We start from the raw sequence: 18,139 nt of genomic DNA on the forward strand, positions 1-18,139 counted from the left end.
AAACCCAAATATAAAGGGCATTCCCATGTAGACTCCCAAGCCAAACAAAAGCCATTCAAAGCTGAAGTGCGAGGGGGCTATGTATACCCCAGATACACACTTCATTGTGACCCTACAATGTGTTTAAAGATGGAGATTGAGCAAATTGTTAGAATAAAGTTCAGCGTAAAGGGCAGTTTGATCAGATTTCAGGTTTGACATTTGAACAATTGAAGAGACGTTAACAATGTATGGGTTAATTCAGGGAAACTGAAGGAAAAAAGGACAAAAAATAAGATGAAAATTTGGGAAATTCACCCAAATACATTGATAATCAGACAAAATAGGAAGTACTTTAAAGTCCCACTGTTACAACCTCAACGAAAATAGTGAGCAACATTGGAGCTATCCAGTCGTATAGTTTTAAGCTAGTTGGTACGAGGAAGACGTACATCATGTGTCAAAGTCAAGGCCCGGGGGCCGGATCCGGCCCTCCGGGTAATTCTATCCGGACCTTCAGATATTTTTATTTTATTGTTATTTATAGTCCGATGTTATCTTGCACTCATTTCTAACTTGGATAATTTTGATAAAATATATTTTTATGGAGACTAAAATATTTAGTTATTTAATATTTGAGTTGATTTATTCTTGAATAATGATCCAGTCTGTTTAAAAGTTTTAAAAATGTGCATTCTACTAGCTTTTTGGACTACTTTAGCATTTAATAAGATTTTTAGGCCATTTTGGAGTTCAGTTAATATTTCAGCTACATGCTAGCAGTTTTGGCTAATTTTTTTATTTTTTAAGGCTATTTTGGACCTAATATTTCAGCTTAGCTAATATTTACGCACTAGCTGTTCTGGCTACTTAAGGCTAGTTTTTTAGGCTATTTTGGAGCTAATATTTAAGCTACATGCTAGCAGTTTTGCCTAATTTAATTTTTTTTTTTAGTTTAGTTTTTAAGGCTGTTTTGGAGCTAATATTTCAGCTTAGCTAATATTTACGCACTAGCTGTTTTGGCTACTTAAGGCTAGTTTTTTAGGATATTTTGGAGCTAATATTTAAGCTACATGCTAGCAGTTTTGCCTGATTTAATTTTTATTTTTATTTTTATTTTTTAAGGCTATTTTGGACCTAATATTTCAGCTTAGCTAATATTTACACACTAGCTGTTCTGGCTACTTAAGGCTAGTTTTTTTAGGCTATTTTGGAGCTAATATTTAAGCTAAATGCTAGTTGTTTTGGCTAATCAGGCTTTTCTTTTTACGTTTTTTTTGGCTATTTTGGAGTTAGGCTAACATTTACATGCTAGCTGTTTTGGCTAATTTGGGCTTTTTTCAGTGTTTTGGGATATTTTGAAGTTTAGCTATTTTTTCAGCTACATACTAGCTCTTTAGGATAACCAAGTTTATTTTTGTTTGTTTTTGGACTAATTTGGAGTTTAGCTAATATTTTAGCTGGCTATTAGCTTCAGTGTTTTCAGCTATTAGCTTCAATGATTTTAGCATTGTCAGCTATCAGCACTAGCATCTTTAGCGGCCAAATTCAGCTTACAGCATTCACATTAGCATTATCACAGGTAATGCTATATAACTAGTTCATAATTATGTCAAAAAGTTTAGTTTTTAAAGTTTTAAAAATTTAGTTTTAGAGTGTTCAATAAACGTTTATCCTGTTTGGCCCCCGACCTAAGGTGTGTTTTGGAGTTTGGCCCCTAGTGTGACTGAGTTAGAAACCCCTGACGTATATGGATCTATTTGTCTGCAAGTGGAATACAGCATCCATGTCCTGCACCTGAGAAATCCTCAGAAATGCAATTTTAGGCTTAATTTTCTTTACAGATGTTCTCCATCATGAGAAAAATGTCACAACAGTGGAGTGGGTCTATAAAATAGAAAGACGTATTATTTCTTAAACAGACTATATAAGAACACTTTATATATTGATTCATTAAGTGGGATTATAACAAATAAAAATAAAATAAACTCAAATCAGGGGGGATTTTGTGAATAATTAAGAAATATTTCAAATCAAATGATGTGTTTTCTTAGATGCCTATGAAAATACAACCCCCTCCTCGTTTAACTCTTTAAGTAGTGAACATAATACAAGAAATGTTATGTAAAAACATTTTTTCTATTGGATTTGAGCTGGTGGAGAACCTTAGATAAACTTCAGCCTGCAGTTGAAGGGAGGGAAAGACAACAGACGAACAAGGCCTTGCAGGCATTTGCCTCCAGAGCAATAAATCTGGATAAATTGCCTGGCTGGGGGCCAGGTCTCCCACCTAGTGTCAGAGGGGCAGGACAACACCACACCCACAACCCAGCATCACCCCTGGCACACACAGGCCTGCGTTAACACACAGTTCACATCCACTGGTGCCAGACCAGATCAGATTAACACCTCTGTGACTCCAACACATTTGGTCAGCAGATCAATCGGATCTGGAGATTCAGCCACACAAAGAAGTTCACTCTTTCAAAAGAGATGGAAAAAAATAAATAAACTAGGACAGTAAAAATGTAGCAAAATATCCCATTATTGTATGAATAAGTGCCTTATTTACACTAAAGTGAAATAAACCGACCATACTTCTGAACTCGGCAGTGATCAGCCAAATCTGCTCCAAACTTTTTTCAGATTGTTGCCAAACAGTGCGCGCTCCGTTACGCACAGTCACAAATCACAGTCACCTTTGAGAGTACGGAGGGAGGGGGGTTAATCCCATTGAGCGTGATGTCAGCCTACGACCCCCTCCCTGAAAGAAAGAAAAAAAACTTACCAGCATCCCTATGAAGTCCGTCCACAGTTGGGAAAAATTGTCGGGCGCAACAGCGCCTGTTTGGGGCTCCACTGAGGGCGCACCGGCCCCCTGATCCCCCTCCATGAGATTTGAATGTATAAATGTCAAAACTTAGATGCAGATGTTTACAAGAGGCGCCTGTTTTACTGAAAGTTGTCGGTCAAACGCCGGCGAAATGTCCCTCCGCTGTTTGCCACAAGTTTGGAGACTAAAGTGCGCCTCGACATTTTTTAAGTCCCAAAAACAAAGAGTCCAAGATGATCCGAAACGGTGAGAGTTGGTTTATGGAGAACCACAGTTGAAAGCTGTTAGAGGCGAGCTGGATCCGCGCTCCTCCTCAATGGCTGCGTCTCCACGGCGCTGCGTAAAAAGCCCGCAGCGGCGGCGCGGAACGCGCGTTCCAATAAGTCCGCGAAAAAAGTTTGCAAAGTTCCAGAGAAACGTCCAGAGAAGTGGAGGAGAGTGCCGCAACAAACGTCCACATGCGCGTTTTTTTGTGAAGAAAAAGCCTGACGCACAGAGACCGACCGCAAAACAGCGCCTCCTCCTCCTAATTCACTCCTCCTCCTCCTCCTCCTCCTCCCAGCAACATCACAGCAGGAAGACAGAAGAGACAGACAGGGAAACACTCACATGTCCATCAGTCCGCTTACTAATTCCTGAAGAAACTTTTTTTATGAGTCAATTCTCTTTAAATCCTCAGACAAAAGAAAACTTGTGGATGACTAATTCAGTTTGATACATCTGTGTAAGATATTGTTTGAACACTAAATTTGTCAAGATATTAGTCATAAAAATGCTTTTTTTTAAGTGTTTTTGTTCAATTTCACCAATAATCTATTTTTCCATAGCAATACTTTTAGTTATATTTTAGTATTTAAGTTACGTGTGAAAGTAATTCTGTCCGGCCCTCCAGATCATTTTATTTTATTGTTAGTAATGGCCCAATGTTATCTTGTGATTATTTCTAACATGTATAATTTCAACAAAATAGGTTTTTATGGAGAGTAAAATACTGAAAGTTATTTAAGATTTGAGTTGATTTATTCTGAAATAATATTCCTGCCTTTTTATTATTCATAATTGTGTTAAAAAGTTACAGTTTTAACAATTAGCATTCTGCTAGCTTTTTGGACTATTTTGCCAGTTACTAAGATATTTTGGAGTTTAGCTAATATTTCAGCTACATGCTAGCTGTCTTGGCTAATTTAGGCTTTTTTTAAAAAAAAAAAAAAGTTTTTTTAGGTTGTTTGCTAGCTGTTTAGGCTAATTTGGGCTTTTTCCCATTTTTTAGACTCTTGAAGTTTAGCTAGTTTTTAAGCTACATGCTAGCTGTTTTGGCTAATTTCCGTTTTTTAGGCTCTTTTGAAGTTTAGCTAGTTTTTAAGCTACATGCTAACTGTTTTGGCTAAGCTAAGGGTTTTTTTTTGCTTTGTTTTTTTAGGCTAATTTGGCATTTATTATTATTATTTTACCTGGCTATCAGCTTCAGCGTTTTCAGCTATTAGTTTCAGTGTTTAGCTATCAATTTTAGCATCTTCAGCTATCAGCTCTAGCATCTCCAGCAGCCAATTTCACAGCATTACAGCATTCACGCTAGCATTATCACAGCTAATGCTATATATGTAGTTCATTATTATGTTAAAAAGCTACGGTTTTACAGTTTTAAAAATATAATTTTAGTGTGTTTAATAAATGTTTATCCTGTTCGACTTAAGGCGTGTTTTGGATTGGCCTCATGTGTGATTGAGTTTGACACAGTTTAAACAAAAACATAATTTTTAATGTCAAATTTCTATTTTTAATATATAATTTAATGAAGTATATGATTCAATATAAAAGAAAACCTTAGAAGGATTTTTTTCTCTTCATACTTCTTTAAATATTTTATTTTACCACCTGTATATGTTATAGCGTATTTTCAGGAGTATAAGTTGCAGTTTTTTTCATAGTTTAGCCAGGGGTGTGACTTATACTCAAGAGCGACTTTTTAGTGTATTGTTTAGTTTTTTGTTTTTATTTTTCAAATCAAAAGGGTTGCATATTTGTTATTTTCCCAGTAAACACTGGTTGCTTTTAGCAGTTGGTTCCTGTAACAACCACTAGAGGGCACTGCATCTGTATTTACTACTGACAACGGCAGAAGAAGTGTCATCCAGAAAAACATGGAAGAGAATCTGATTGTTTTCCTCTCAAACTTTAATAATTTTCTTATACCGATCAAAAGATTACTATTCTTGTATTTATTTTATTTATTAATTTGTTTTAGTTACTGGTAGATTTGTTCTGAAATGTCAGACTTTCATCCTAAAAGTGTGACTTATATATGGTTTAATTCTTCTTGATTTGACATTTTTTTGTTCTTGAGATTTATATTCCGGAAAATACGCAATGCAATATTTGTAAATATTAAAACATTTTGGTCAAAAATGAAGAAGTTTATCTGAAGTCATTCTTGATGAATCGTTCATATCTTTCTGCTGTTTGTTTAGTTTCATTTTCTGTTTTGATTGCCTAAAATAAACCATTTCCAAATCCAAACTTGTCATATTCAACTTTTTTTCTGTCTGACTATTACTTTTCTTTGGTTTATGTAACCACAACAAAGAACCAAACTGCATTTTCAATAAGTTCACGTCATTTCAAAACTGCCAAAAGGCCAGAAATCCTCTAATCACAAGTTCTCCACAAACCTCTCCAACCAGCTCTGAATATGGACAAAACAATTCTGCAAACAATGGTCTGAAAACAACAAAAGAACATGAAAAAAAATGTTTCTCATGAGTTAAAAGAATGGAGATTGAAACTATAAATCCAAACTGATGATCAACAAACTGCTACAAATGTAGAAAATGTTCAACAGTTCATTATATTTTACCATGAAAAGCTCTAACAAGATGTCACAGATGCCATTGAAATGCAAGCAACATTAAGGATAATGTACAAGCATGAAATTGCTCAGCTCCCCCGTCTGATCAGCCGTTTTGTTCGGCTCTGCCAGAAAGCTTCTCCTTTCTAATAAAGAAGTCCCGAAGCTGTCTGTCGCTCCCTGTGTTGTTGTGAAATGAACATTTTTCCCAGAGCGGCTGCAGCTGCCAGGTCTTATGACAGAAGCCAGGAGGTCCAGGGATGGAGAAACGGAGTGAATCTAAAACGCTTCACCATTCCTCAGCCGGCTGCTGTTTACCAGATCAGTCTAAACGCTGCATGCAATGAAAATATGAAAGTATCTCAGGAAAAAGGGGCTCGACCTCTCATTCTTTCTACAGGCATGTAAAAGGTTTCAGCTCCACAAGACTGTTTTACCGGATGTGCAATATGAGGTTTTTTTTGTTAATTGTGTTCATCATAACTCTTAATTTTTATTTATGAATGCTAATCCTGCAAAAATGTCAATTTTTAGAGATTTTTAGTTAGTGGTAGCATGTAAAAGTTCTTTAACATCACCAATATGATCAAACGACTCATTGGATAACCAGTAAAACTCAACATGGGTCAGTTAAAACATGTAAACATTTGACTTTCATAAACATTTTTCCTTGAATGTTTGTTTTTACATTTGCTTAGATGCAATAAAAATGTCATATAAAGTTGCATTTTTATTCACTTATTGTTTAAATCAAATTAAATCCCTACTATTGTGCACAGATGAGTGTAAAAACAAGTCAACAGGAATTTAAAAAATGTAGAAAATTCAAATTCTAGGCACATTTCTTCTTTTCAACACTTTAAAACATGGGCTTGAATGCATAAAATGTATTAATAAAGAGATAGCAGTAGATAAATAAGAGTAGATAGACATTACCGTCTTTTAGATTTTGTCCCATCTTTAGATTTCAGCACAAAACCATCAAGTCATCTGCAAATATATATTCTTCAAAGTTTGCAGCTTCCCATGTGTTGATCTAGTCTTTTGGCTCCACAAATCCTTTCGGTGCAATTTAGAGGTTCAGCGTTTGTGTGTGAGAACAGGCTTGGACAAGTTGCAGCTGCTCAACAATCATCGTGCTCTAAGTCTAAACACTGACCAGACTCTCACACAGGAGGCAAAACATTGAAGGTTAAGTGAAAAGGCTGTCAAGTTGTACAAGAGTGTGCATACATTGTTTTGATTGTGTACTTTAACTTGAAAAGCCTGAATGCGTGCTATTTTAAACAAACGATAAAGATGTCATGTAGTAGCCTCCCCCTTATGCTACGTTCACACTGGGAATGTGACGCGCGTTAGGCATAAGGCGTTCACACTGAACTGTCGCTACCTGACACTAGCGCATGTCTGTCAACTACAGTTGGAAGAGGCTTGCTGTAAATTGCTAATAGTTTTACTCCAGGCTTTATTCTTTCACAACTCTTTTCTGAAATATATTAGCTAAATGTTAAATTAGTCCAAAAGAAAAAAGAAAAAAACGTATGCTAGCCAAAACAGCTAGCGTGTAGACAATAGCCAAACAACAAACGAAGAAAGCGTGAATTAGCTAAAACAACTAGCATGTAGCTAAAATATTACTTAAACTCCAAAACAGCCAAAATTAGCCAAAACACATAGCTGAAAATATAGATAAACTCCAAAACAGCCTAAAAAAAACAAACAAAAAAGCCTAAACTAGCTTAAACAGCTAGCATGTAAATATTATCTAAACTCCAAAACAGGCTAAAAAATGTTTTAAAAAAGGCTAAATTAGCCAAAACACGTAGCTGAAAATATAGACAAACTCCAAAACAACCTAAAAAAAAACTTAAAAAAAAAAGCCTAAATTAGCCAAAACAGCTAGCATCGAACTGAAAGATTAGCATTCCGCTACATATTTTACTGGTCTGAGTCAACATTTTTTATGCGAACTATTCTCACCAATCAGGAGTGAGCTTGTTAGATGTCCGCCGCTCATAAAGCAGGCTCTGCAAATCTGTCAATAAAATGTTTCAAAGATTTAGCATAAAACCACTAACTTTTATTCAGATATCTGATTGGCTAATAACTTGCGCTACAGAAAAAGAATATATATATATAAAAAAAAAACAACATTAGCAAGAACATGCTACTTAAAAATAGAAATAGCAAAGCAAGATATAGCTGTTTATTTATAAATAGAAGTCTATGGGATTTTGGCTTCCAGGGGGAGGAGCCACTCAGTCCAGTTCTCATATATAGTCAATGGTTACAGCTATAGAAATAAGTTCCTACACCCCACATAATGTTAGCTTTTTTATGACATTTTCTTCTCTTACTTCTATTAGGAGTTTATTTTGCTCCTCCTTATACCTGACGCCTCAGTTCACTTCCGCACTTTGGTTCACCCTGAAGTGAAATGAGACCTTCCCCCTCAAAGGGGCCAGAGTTTGAATGTTTGACCCACACCAGAGTTCAGATGAGCTTTCACACAAAAAAAGAGCGGACAATCCGAACCAACAACCCCGAATCCAACCTGTCAGGGTGAATGCACCCTTAATGAAGATAAAGGAGAGTTTGTTGACTGCATAAACCCCCCATCACACTCATTGTTTTGTGCATTTTCTCACAACTAAAACTAGTTAGTGTGCAGGAGAGACTGCACCTCTTGTATTACTTTATGTGATTTGAATCTCTTAGCAAAAAAAAAAAAAAAATCTGAATTTTTCTCCCTTCAGAAAATTCATGGTTGGGATTATGTTTATTAGATCTTGCTGAGGAAACACCTGAAATCAATTGGATGTCTATAAATTTCTTGGACTCCTTCTAAGGTTCCTTTAAAAGGGTGATGTCATGAATAGAAATTGCTCTCATAAATCTCTTTGAAGATTTCCAGAGCTTCAGGAATTTGACACATTGGGCCGATGCCAAAGATTGCAGTTATTTTGGTCCATTCACAAGCTTTCATCTGCAGTCTTTCATCCTGCATTACTGATCATCTGCTGTAATTTTCTTTGTCTTATCAGGCTCTGATTTGGGGTAGGACACAGCCACACTGCCACTCAAAAATTCTTAAAGGATTATATGATTTCCAGCTTCTTTATTCTGTATGTTGGTAAGTAGACCCTTCAGTTCCTTCAATGAAGTTTGGAGTAAAAAAAGAATTGTGGAAGAATCAGATATTTGGCTACAAATGCAATTGAATTTGTTAAATTTAGGACAAGGGTGTCAAACGCAATCGCACAAGGGGCCAAAATCCAAAACATACGTTAGGTCGAACAGGGTAAAGATTTACACTCTAAAACGACATTTTTAAAACTGTAACTTTTTGACATAATTATGAACTGTGAATGCTGTAAGCTGAATTTTGCAGCTGAAAATGCTAGTGCTAATAGCTGAAGTTGATGAAATTGATAGATAAAAACAGTGAAGCTGATAGCTGACAACTTTAAAGCTGACAACAAGCTAAAATATTAGCTAAATGCCAAATTGGCCTAAAAAACAAAAACAAAAAAAAACGTTGCTAGTCAAAAAAAAAAGCCAAAGTCAAAACAGCTAGCATGTAGACAAAAAAAGCTAAACTTCAAAATAGCCTAAACAATGGAAAAAAGCCTAAATTAGCCCAAACAGCTAGAATCCAGCTGAAATATTAGCTAAACTCCAAAATGGACCAAAAACAAAAAAAAAATCCTGAAAAAAAGCCCAAATTAGCCAAAACAGCTAGAATGTAGTTGAAATATAAGCTAAGCTCCAAACCAGCCTAAAAAATGTCTAAATTGGTAAAAAAAAAAGCTAGCATTTAGCTCAAATATTAGCTAAACTCTGAAATGGACAAAAAAACAAAATGGAAAAAATGAAAAAATAGCCAAAACAGCTAGCATGTAACTGAAATTTTGACTGAACTCCAAAACAGCCTAAAAAAAAAAAAAAAAAAAAATTAGAAAAATCAGCAAGTAGCCGAAAAATTAGCTAAACTCCAAAATGGACAAAAAAAATGAAAAAAGCCTAAATTAGCCAAAACAGCTAGAATGTAGTTGAAATATAAGCTAAGCTCTAAACCAACCTAGAAAATGTCTAAATTGGCCAAAACAGCTAGCATTTAGCCGAAATATTAGCTAAACTCTGAAATAGACCAAAAACAAAAACAATCCTGAAAAAAAGCCCAAATTAGCCAAAACAGCTGGTAGCCGAAATATTAGCTAAACTACAAAATGGACAAAAAAACCTGAAAATAGCCTAAATTAGCCAAAACAGCTAGAATGTAGTTGAAATATTAGCTAAACTCTAAAACAGCCTAAAAATGGTTAAATTAGCCAAAACAACTAGCATTTAGCTGAAATATTAGCTCAACTCCGAAATGGACAAAAAAACAAAATGGAAAAAATGAAAAAAATAGCCTAGCATGTAACAGAAATTTTAACTGAACTCCAAAACAGCCTAAAAATACAAAAAAGCCCAAATTAGCCAAAACAGCTACAATGTAGTTGAAATATAAGCTAAGCTCCAAACCAGCCTAAAAAATGAAAAAATTAGCCAAAACAGCTAGCATGTAACTGAATTTTTAATTGAACTCCAAAACAGCCTAAAAAAAAAAACAAATTAGAAAAATCAGCTAGTAGCCGAAATATTATCTAAACTCCAAAATGGACACAAAAAAAAAAAAAAGCCTAAATTAGCCAAAACAGCTAAGTAGCTAAAATACTAACTAAACTCCAAAACAGCCCAAAAAAAGAAAAAGACAAGATTAGCCAAAACAGTTAGCATTTAGCTTTAAAAACACCTAAAAAAAAAAACTCAGACTAGCAGAATGCCAATTTTTAAAACTTTAAAACCTTAACTTTTTAACACAATTATGAATATTAAAAATACTGGAATATTATTCCAGAATAAATCAACGTAAACATTGAATAACTTTCAGTATTTTAATCTCCATAAAAATATATTTTGTCAAAATTATACAAGTTAGAAATAAGCACAAGATATCATCGGGTCATTAATAATAATAAAATATAATTATCCGGAGGGCCGGATCCGGCCCCCGAGCCTTGACTTTGACACACGTGATTTAGGATATTTAAGTGTATTTGTTAAGGTCAAGAGATCCACACATTCAAAAGAAGATTGCTTAAATGCCTGCTGATTAACATAAATGTCAAAGAAAAGAATAGAGACCTTTAGAGCTAAATTGTCCACATTACAATTTCATCACACAACCAATCTGGTTGTTTTATCTTTTGCTTTTTTTTTATTGGTGAGGAATTTTTAGTGTCTTAAAAAGAAAATAAGACAATATTCCTCCTGGTGTGAACGCAAATGGAGAAGCAGGTTAAATAGACTTCTCATTAGTCATCACAGAAGTGTCTAGAAAGGTTCAAACTTATCATTTCCCGTCGAAACATGACACATAATGAAAGCAGTCGGCTTTGGTAGAGTGAAGTCTACGAATGTGAGGTCTTCCTCTACATTTTTCTAAATGAAAGCGGAAATACTTCAGAAAAACAAAGACTTCCTATAAACAATCTAACTGGATCATGAGCCCTTGTTGATGTCTTCAAAGTAAATAGCAACAGCACCACTTAAGTGTGAAAAGTGAAAAATGTTGGCATGTGATTCACATCACATCAATGAAAAAACTTTGACAGTGACAATTGTATGACTACTTTTTTAAGACTGAAGCGTGACGGAGCGTCACCTGGGTTTCAGGATCCAGCAACATCATAGAGACTCACAAAAAACCCAACAAATCCTCCACTTGAGTCATTTTACTCCAATCCTTCATCATTCAAGATAACCTCAAAGTGGAATTTAGGAGCAGCAAGAGTCTCTTGATAGTGGGAGTGACCCCCAATGGAGGTCAGTGACCCCCCCCGGCTTAAAAATGTCTTCATGGAGAGTCAAAAACGTACGGTCAGCATGCATTCAGGGACACCTACAGCGTATTTTAGGAATGCTTTAGATGGGCACTCATCATTGTTTCAAAGTAAATACCGAGCCCCCACATTCCATTCCAAAATCTAGAGCCAATAGAGATGGAGCAAATGTTGCAGTTCCTCAAATGACCACCGGGGTAACAAATGGCTTTGAAACCGTTTTATATGTATTTTGTAATATAAGTAAGTAAGTAAGTAAAGTTTATTTATATTTCACATTTCTCAGACTTGGGTCACAAAGTGAATCATAATAAAAAAAACATAAATTACAACCACAGTTCAAAAAGTATACAAACAAGAATAATCATAACATATAATATAATAATAATATATGCTATATTGCAAGCTTACTTTTTCAGTTTTGCTGTGCAATTTTACTTTTTTTTCTGCATTCTGATTGGCTGTTGGCCTCCTCTGTCTAACAAATGTGTAATAAGTGTGTAGTGCGAAGATTTACAGCCTCAAAACATCTATAATACGACTTCAAAAATGTCACATATTATGGGTTATTTTTTAGTACGCAACCCCCTCGATAAATGACAAAACCATGTACTCAACCTTATTGGTGTAGTATCGTTGTTCTTTTAATCATGTGTTGTGTATTTATTACTTTTACTACTTTGTGCATAATCATGAGTATGGTTTGTTTTATCACTACATTATTAGATTAATTGCAAAAAATGATTAGTATGTCCAAATTCGTTCATTATTCACTAAACTTCACCATATAGTTTGCCTATCATTTAGCAGTAGGGCTGTCTGAATCTACAATTCCAAAATCTAGAAATTTCCCAGAATTCTCTGCAAAAAACCAGTGCGTATCTCTGCTAACTAGGGAATAAAGGTCACAATGCATTGTGTTGGAACAGTTTTAATATATATATATATATATATATATATATATATATTTGAATTATTTTTTTTAATAAACTATCAACATTTCTATCATGAAAACACAATAAATTCATTAATAGTTTTTGTAGCATCCTCGTATTGGTTAGCATTTCCTCTTGGGATATTGATATTTACGTAAAAAAAAGGAGCATGGAATCCGAATTGTTTTTAAAATCCAGGTCATTAGATAGCCCTGCACTATGTAATTTTTAAGTTGTTAGAGAGTACGGTGGGAATTCAGACTCAGTGCTGATTGCCAAAAAGTGCTAGCATGAATTAGCATTAGCAAAGCTAAAAAAGCTACGTAGCCACAAGGGGACCTAAATCGGAGCTATGTCCAAATTCCCACCCTAATCTCCAACTACTAAAAACCAAATAGTGCAGGATTATATAGAGCCCTGGATTTTAAAAGCATTTCAGACTCCATGTTCAGTACTTTCTTTCTAAATTGCAAATATGATGTCACAGATTTTACAAAGTGAAAATCTAATCTAATCATGAAGTCTTTGAGTACAAACAAACTAAAATGAGTCGATTATATAAGCTCCTTCCTTTATACAAAGTGGTGGAAAAGTAAATCGGAATCTCGTAAAAATTTGAAATTTTTCAGGAACCATAAATGGTGTTGTCACGAGATGCAAGTGCGTATGGTAGTCACATAGGACAAAAGTTTTCTTTTTTTTAATTATTATTATTTCCAATTTGCTTTAGGACAGTGTCATCCCAAATGGTCAACAGCTGTAATTGAAGGTTTTTTTTTTAGTGGTTTGGTCCAACTGAGTCATTGGTTTACTTAGAAGATTACTGTTTGTAATTTAAACCAAACAAAAGTTTAAACATTTTCCAGTAATTCCTCAAAAAATGTAAAAAAGGTGGAAATTGTAGTTATCAAAATGGTTACATTTTTGGTCTAAAACTGCTAACTTGCAATTTTCTGCATACTTTTTTGAGGAAGAAATGTTGAAAAATTGACTATAAATTCCTTTTAGTTGAAATCCCATGATGATCCTGAGCATATCTAGGAATGTGAGTGTATGCGGTTCTTAACTGTAGTGTGTTTCCAGTTGCAAGAAATTGCACGTGTGTGAGAAATTTGCAGGCAGGGGTGTCCCACTGGGCTTCACACGCCGCTGAATCTTGTGTGGGAGTTATCACACAACTCCAATTAGCATGACAACTAATTACTGTTTCCTCACTGCAACCCCTCCCCAGTGTGCACACAAACACTCCGTTAAGCAGCACATTAAATTAAATCAACACCTCGGTCTTTCTACCAAAAACAAAGCTTCGGGAGCGTTCACTGGCACATGGTGTTTGTGTGTTCAAGGTTCTACTTTTCATAAGGAGCTCTGGGTTAATACTGAAAGCTGGAAAACAGGGTGAAGAACAAAAAAAGAGGGAAGAACACATGCGGAACACTTAATGCAGAAAATCAACATGCATAGAGTTTGACAACCAGCTCATAAATCTGTAATAAAAACAATCTGGACAAGGAGTCTGCCAAACTGTTACACCTGCCTCCTTTTAATGTGATGAAAAGCCAGGTTTGCTTTTGAGATACTGAAAGGAAGTGTAAAAGCTAGTTTTCAAAGGAATAAGAAAATAAATACCTTTTTAAAGCATCAACACAGTTAAAAATTCTACTAACATCTCAGCTGCTTTCACACGGATCTCGCCAACAAGCGTTCAAGCAGCTACTTTGTTTGAAAAGTCTTTGTAAATGCGCTTTTTTGGCTTCTGGATAAAACACTCTCAAGATAACACATTGCTAAACACATTTTTAAAAAAAAATTGCGGCCATTAAACCAGTTTAAATTTTGACCAATCACGGACTCCGATTTGATAGTGACACATGGCTTTTATTGCATGGAGGTGCCAACCGCTTAAAAACTGATCATGGTGAAGAGATTATAATTAAGTTTGTAATAATATCACACCACGTCTTTCATATCCTCGAAGAGAACATTTTTTTTTATTTAAAAAAATATTCCCAATAGTGTTTTAGTTAGTATTATGAAATTTTTAGTCAAAATCCTACAACCTAAATGTCTTAAAAATACATTTTTCATGCTGATCTGAAACCTTTGTTTCCAAAATCTCCTCTGAGGGGGCGTGGCTTTTGGAGCTCCGCCCCTGACCCCCTTTCCTGATTGGAGGCTAAATGTACGTTCAAGAACTCGTGTTTAGCAGGTTCTTGTCACGTGTCACATCTTCACTCCTCTTTGAATTCTAAACTATTTATTTCAAAAAGTGTTCCAAACTGCATTAAAGTGGATTACATATCGATTCTCACATGTCTCAAACTGTAGGGAAGGAATGTCAGTGGAATCTGCAGAGCCCTTACATTCCCTTTGTATGGATAAAAAGTAACACAAACTAATATAAAAACACGGCATAGCTGTGCTAAGCCCTGGATTTCCCCATTCTCCATGCACTCCAAAGCTATGCACGATGTGACTCTGTTACAAAGCTGTGAGAGTGTGTGAATGGAGGATGTTTGAATCATTCACGGATGACGGGACAGATGCTTATTTGGAAGTGGAAGAATGTCCGTAAGAGAGGCCGATCCCCTGATGGCAGAGCAGCCTTTCACGTTTGGGCTAAAGGTAACAGAGTTAAAGCGAGAGCATTAAACCCAAGTGCTTGTAAAATGACAAGAACTATCATCGTTTGTTGGAGTCCACAGGTGCATGGACATGTGTTGGCGTCACTCTGGGTGGAGGTCATGCGACTTGGCTGGCAGCTGCGGTGGTTGTCTGAGTGGCACTGCCAGGCTCTCAGCTAACATCCAGTGTGTCATCCCACTGTAGCCTCTTTCACAAAACCTGTTTATAGCCACTCTGTAATGGATTTTTTCTCCACTCTGTTATACAGTGTGAAGTGTGCCAGTGTACAACAATGCAACATTTCTTTTCTGGTGACGTTACTCCCCTGAATTGCTTAAAAAGGCATTATCAATTATTTAATCAAATACTAGAGTGGTTTTGTAATGATGTACAGATGCAACATGCACAAAGGCCACCCTATTGTACATTTTTCCTACCTGTGTTTTCCATACAATTTTAATGGAAGAATAGAAGCAAAATTTGATGCATATAACGAGAATTCAGAAAGTCAGAAAACAGAAAATCAGGTCAGGATGAGAACGCTCGTAATGTAGGTACAAACAAGACTTCGCACTGAGCAGAACTCTGACTAAATACTACTGAGTGATTGCAGATGACCCCGGCAGTGCTAGTACTTATGATGGATCCCGTTGATGGCCAAAGGGAGAGACAGGAGACCTATTCATGATACATAATTAAAAGACCAGTTGTAGTGCTCTTAAAATAGGTTAAAAAATGATTGAAGTGGGACTTTCAAACAATAAACTCAGTTTTACTTTCAAATCATTCATACAGAATCAAAAGTGTATGAAAAGCAAAACAGAAGCCTAAACAAATTTGAAATATGTTACTTTAAAACTAGTGGAGAGATCCATCAACGCGACCATCGAAATGGTCATTTTCATGTTCCTAAATGTGTCACATCAAAGTCATAATTTAGTTTGTAATTTAGAGGCTGCATATTGTGGAGTTAATTTTCCCATCTGGCCATGAATGGCATATCAGAGAATATCTACTTGAAATAGTTATAACAAAATTAAAAAATACCAGAAATAATGAGTAATAATGCATTTTATGTTGACATAAAATATGTAAATGACCGTGAGACAAATAAAGCAGTTGTGTTTGTGGACTGGAAGCAAGTTAGGATAGAAGAGTCTTGAGTGAGGATGTGAAAACAGTGAGATGAGTTATATTTCTGATGTTAGAGGGAAGTGAGTTCTAGTGTTGGGTGGCAGAGCAGCTGATAGCTCTGTTTCCCATGAGGCAAACATGGGAGATAGACGAGTGATGGAGGAAGACGATCAAAGAGAGATCTGGGAGATATTAGGCAAAAGGATTTAGAATTTTAGACAAAAGTGAATTAATTAGTGTCTCAAAATTGTGAATAAAAATGCAACAAAATGGCGAAATGTTCAGGATGTACCCCACCTTGGTTGGGGGTTCTGAAAATGGAAGGAAAATGAATCATTTTCTTGAGATCCAATTCAAAAAATGTAAACCTTTCCATTATATATTCAAGCTGATCCTCTTCGCTGTCTCTTCTCTCCATGATTTTCTCCCAGCCGAGTTGGGGAGCAGTGCTTCCCCCTGCTGTAGTCAAATATACTTACAAACCACTGAGCACACGCCCTGCTGGTCCTGACAGGACACTTCCCCGTCCATTAAATCTTGCTGCACATCCTGTTGTGCCAAGTCAGCCAGTCTACCATATGTTAGCCCCTGAACTAAAACAGTAAAAATGCATCTGGTCTTGATGTTATAAAAGTCCATGTGTGCTGTGAACACGCTGCATAATTATCACCTGCAGTTTCATCCAAACTACACTTGGTCGCCTATAATAAGATACTGAGGAAACTTCGTTATGTGACGAGACACAAAAGAGCTTCAGAGATGACAGAAGTTAATGAGTTAATAAAGGGTTTGTGAGTGTCTCTGCTTTGTCTGACTACTCTCATTTGTTGTCTAAAGTCGTGTTAGAAAGCAGCAGGATGATAGCAGTATGTGAGTCAGAGATGCCGTTTTCTTGTTATCTTGAAAAGCATTTACAGGAGATGAGAAAGAAACTGAAGTAATTTCCTTTCTGGAGATCTCACATTCATAAAAAGATGCAGACATTTCATTCACCCTCTTAACTCGTACTATAAATCTAATAAAAATCACATGAAAAAAGAGCAGCAAATGAAAAAAATAAACATGGTTGACATTTGGTGATGTATCTGAAAATGATTTGTTACTGAAGATTGCTGTGTTGCTGTGGTTCAACTTCCTGTAATTACTGTCAGTATCCACACAACCGTCATATTTCAGATCCATCACAAACATAATGCAATAATAAAGCATAGATTATTAATAAATCTTTGTGGCAATAACAGAACAGTAGTTCTTGTGCAAAAGCTAAAATCCCCACTAATTAAAAAAACCGGGGAACTAGATTAGAAAAAAAATTGTGATTTGTTTTTCGGCTTGTTTGGTCTTAAGAGTACAAAGAGTAAATGTGTCTCCAAAACACAAAAGAATAAATAAGGATTCATCTAAACCAGGAGTTTGCAACCTGAGGCTCCAGAGTCAAGTGCAGCTCTGTTATCCCACTATATTTAAATAGTACATTTAATAAATAAAAGGCTTAATTGCCACAAAAAATGAAATTTTCCAAACGATGAGGTGAGACTTGGCAGCTCCTGTTGGGTTTTGGACACTAGGAAACAGCCCCAAAAGGCTCTATTAGTGTCAAAGGTTCTGATTTAAACATGTTTGTTCCAATAATGCAGCTTGAGATTCTTTAGACCCCTGCAGCTGAACTAAATTAAAAGTTGGTAAACCTTCTGTTGATACAGGATGCATATACATATATATAAACGCTCCTCTCATATATATATAGATATATCTATATATTTATATATATATATAGATATATATATATCTATATATATATAGATATATCTATATATATATAAACGCTGTTCTCACCCTCCGCGGTTTGTCCTCCAAGCTCAAGTCCTCTACCAGAGGTCTGGGAGCTTGAAGGATATAT

General features: G+C 35.6%; 1 protein-coding gene across 8 annotated transcripts in view; it reads right to left on the minus strand.

The window, feature by feature from the left end:
• sash1a (SAM and SH3 domain containing 1a) overlaps positions 1-18,139 on the minus strand; it is a 235,838-nt gene that overhangs the window by 72,620 nt on the left and 145,079 nt on the right. Inside the window, exon 1 of one of the 8 annotated variants that reach the window (XM_036210510.1) lies at positions 2,768-3,355. The exons of the other annotated variants lie outside the window; for them this stretch is intronic. Within the exon in view, the coding sequence (XP_036066403.1) occupies positions 2,768-2,872 (105 nt within the window). The 5' untranslated portion in view covers positions 2,873-3,355. Of the gene's footprint in view, positions 1-2,767; positions 3,356-18,139 lie in introns of those variants that run through there. 8 annotated transcript variants of the gene reach the window in all.

This window comes from Oryzias melastigma, linkage group LG24 (assembly GCF_002922805.2).
Source record: "Oryzias melastigma strain HK-1 linkage group LG24, ASM292280v2, whole genome shotgun sequence".
NCBI lineage: Eukaryota > Metazoa > Chordata > Actinopteri > Beloniformes > Adrianichthyidae > Oryzias > Oryzias melastigma.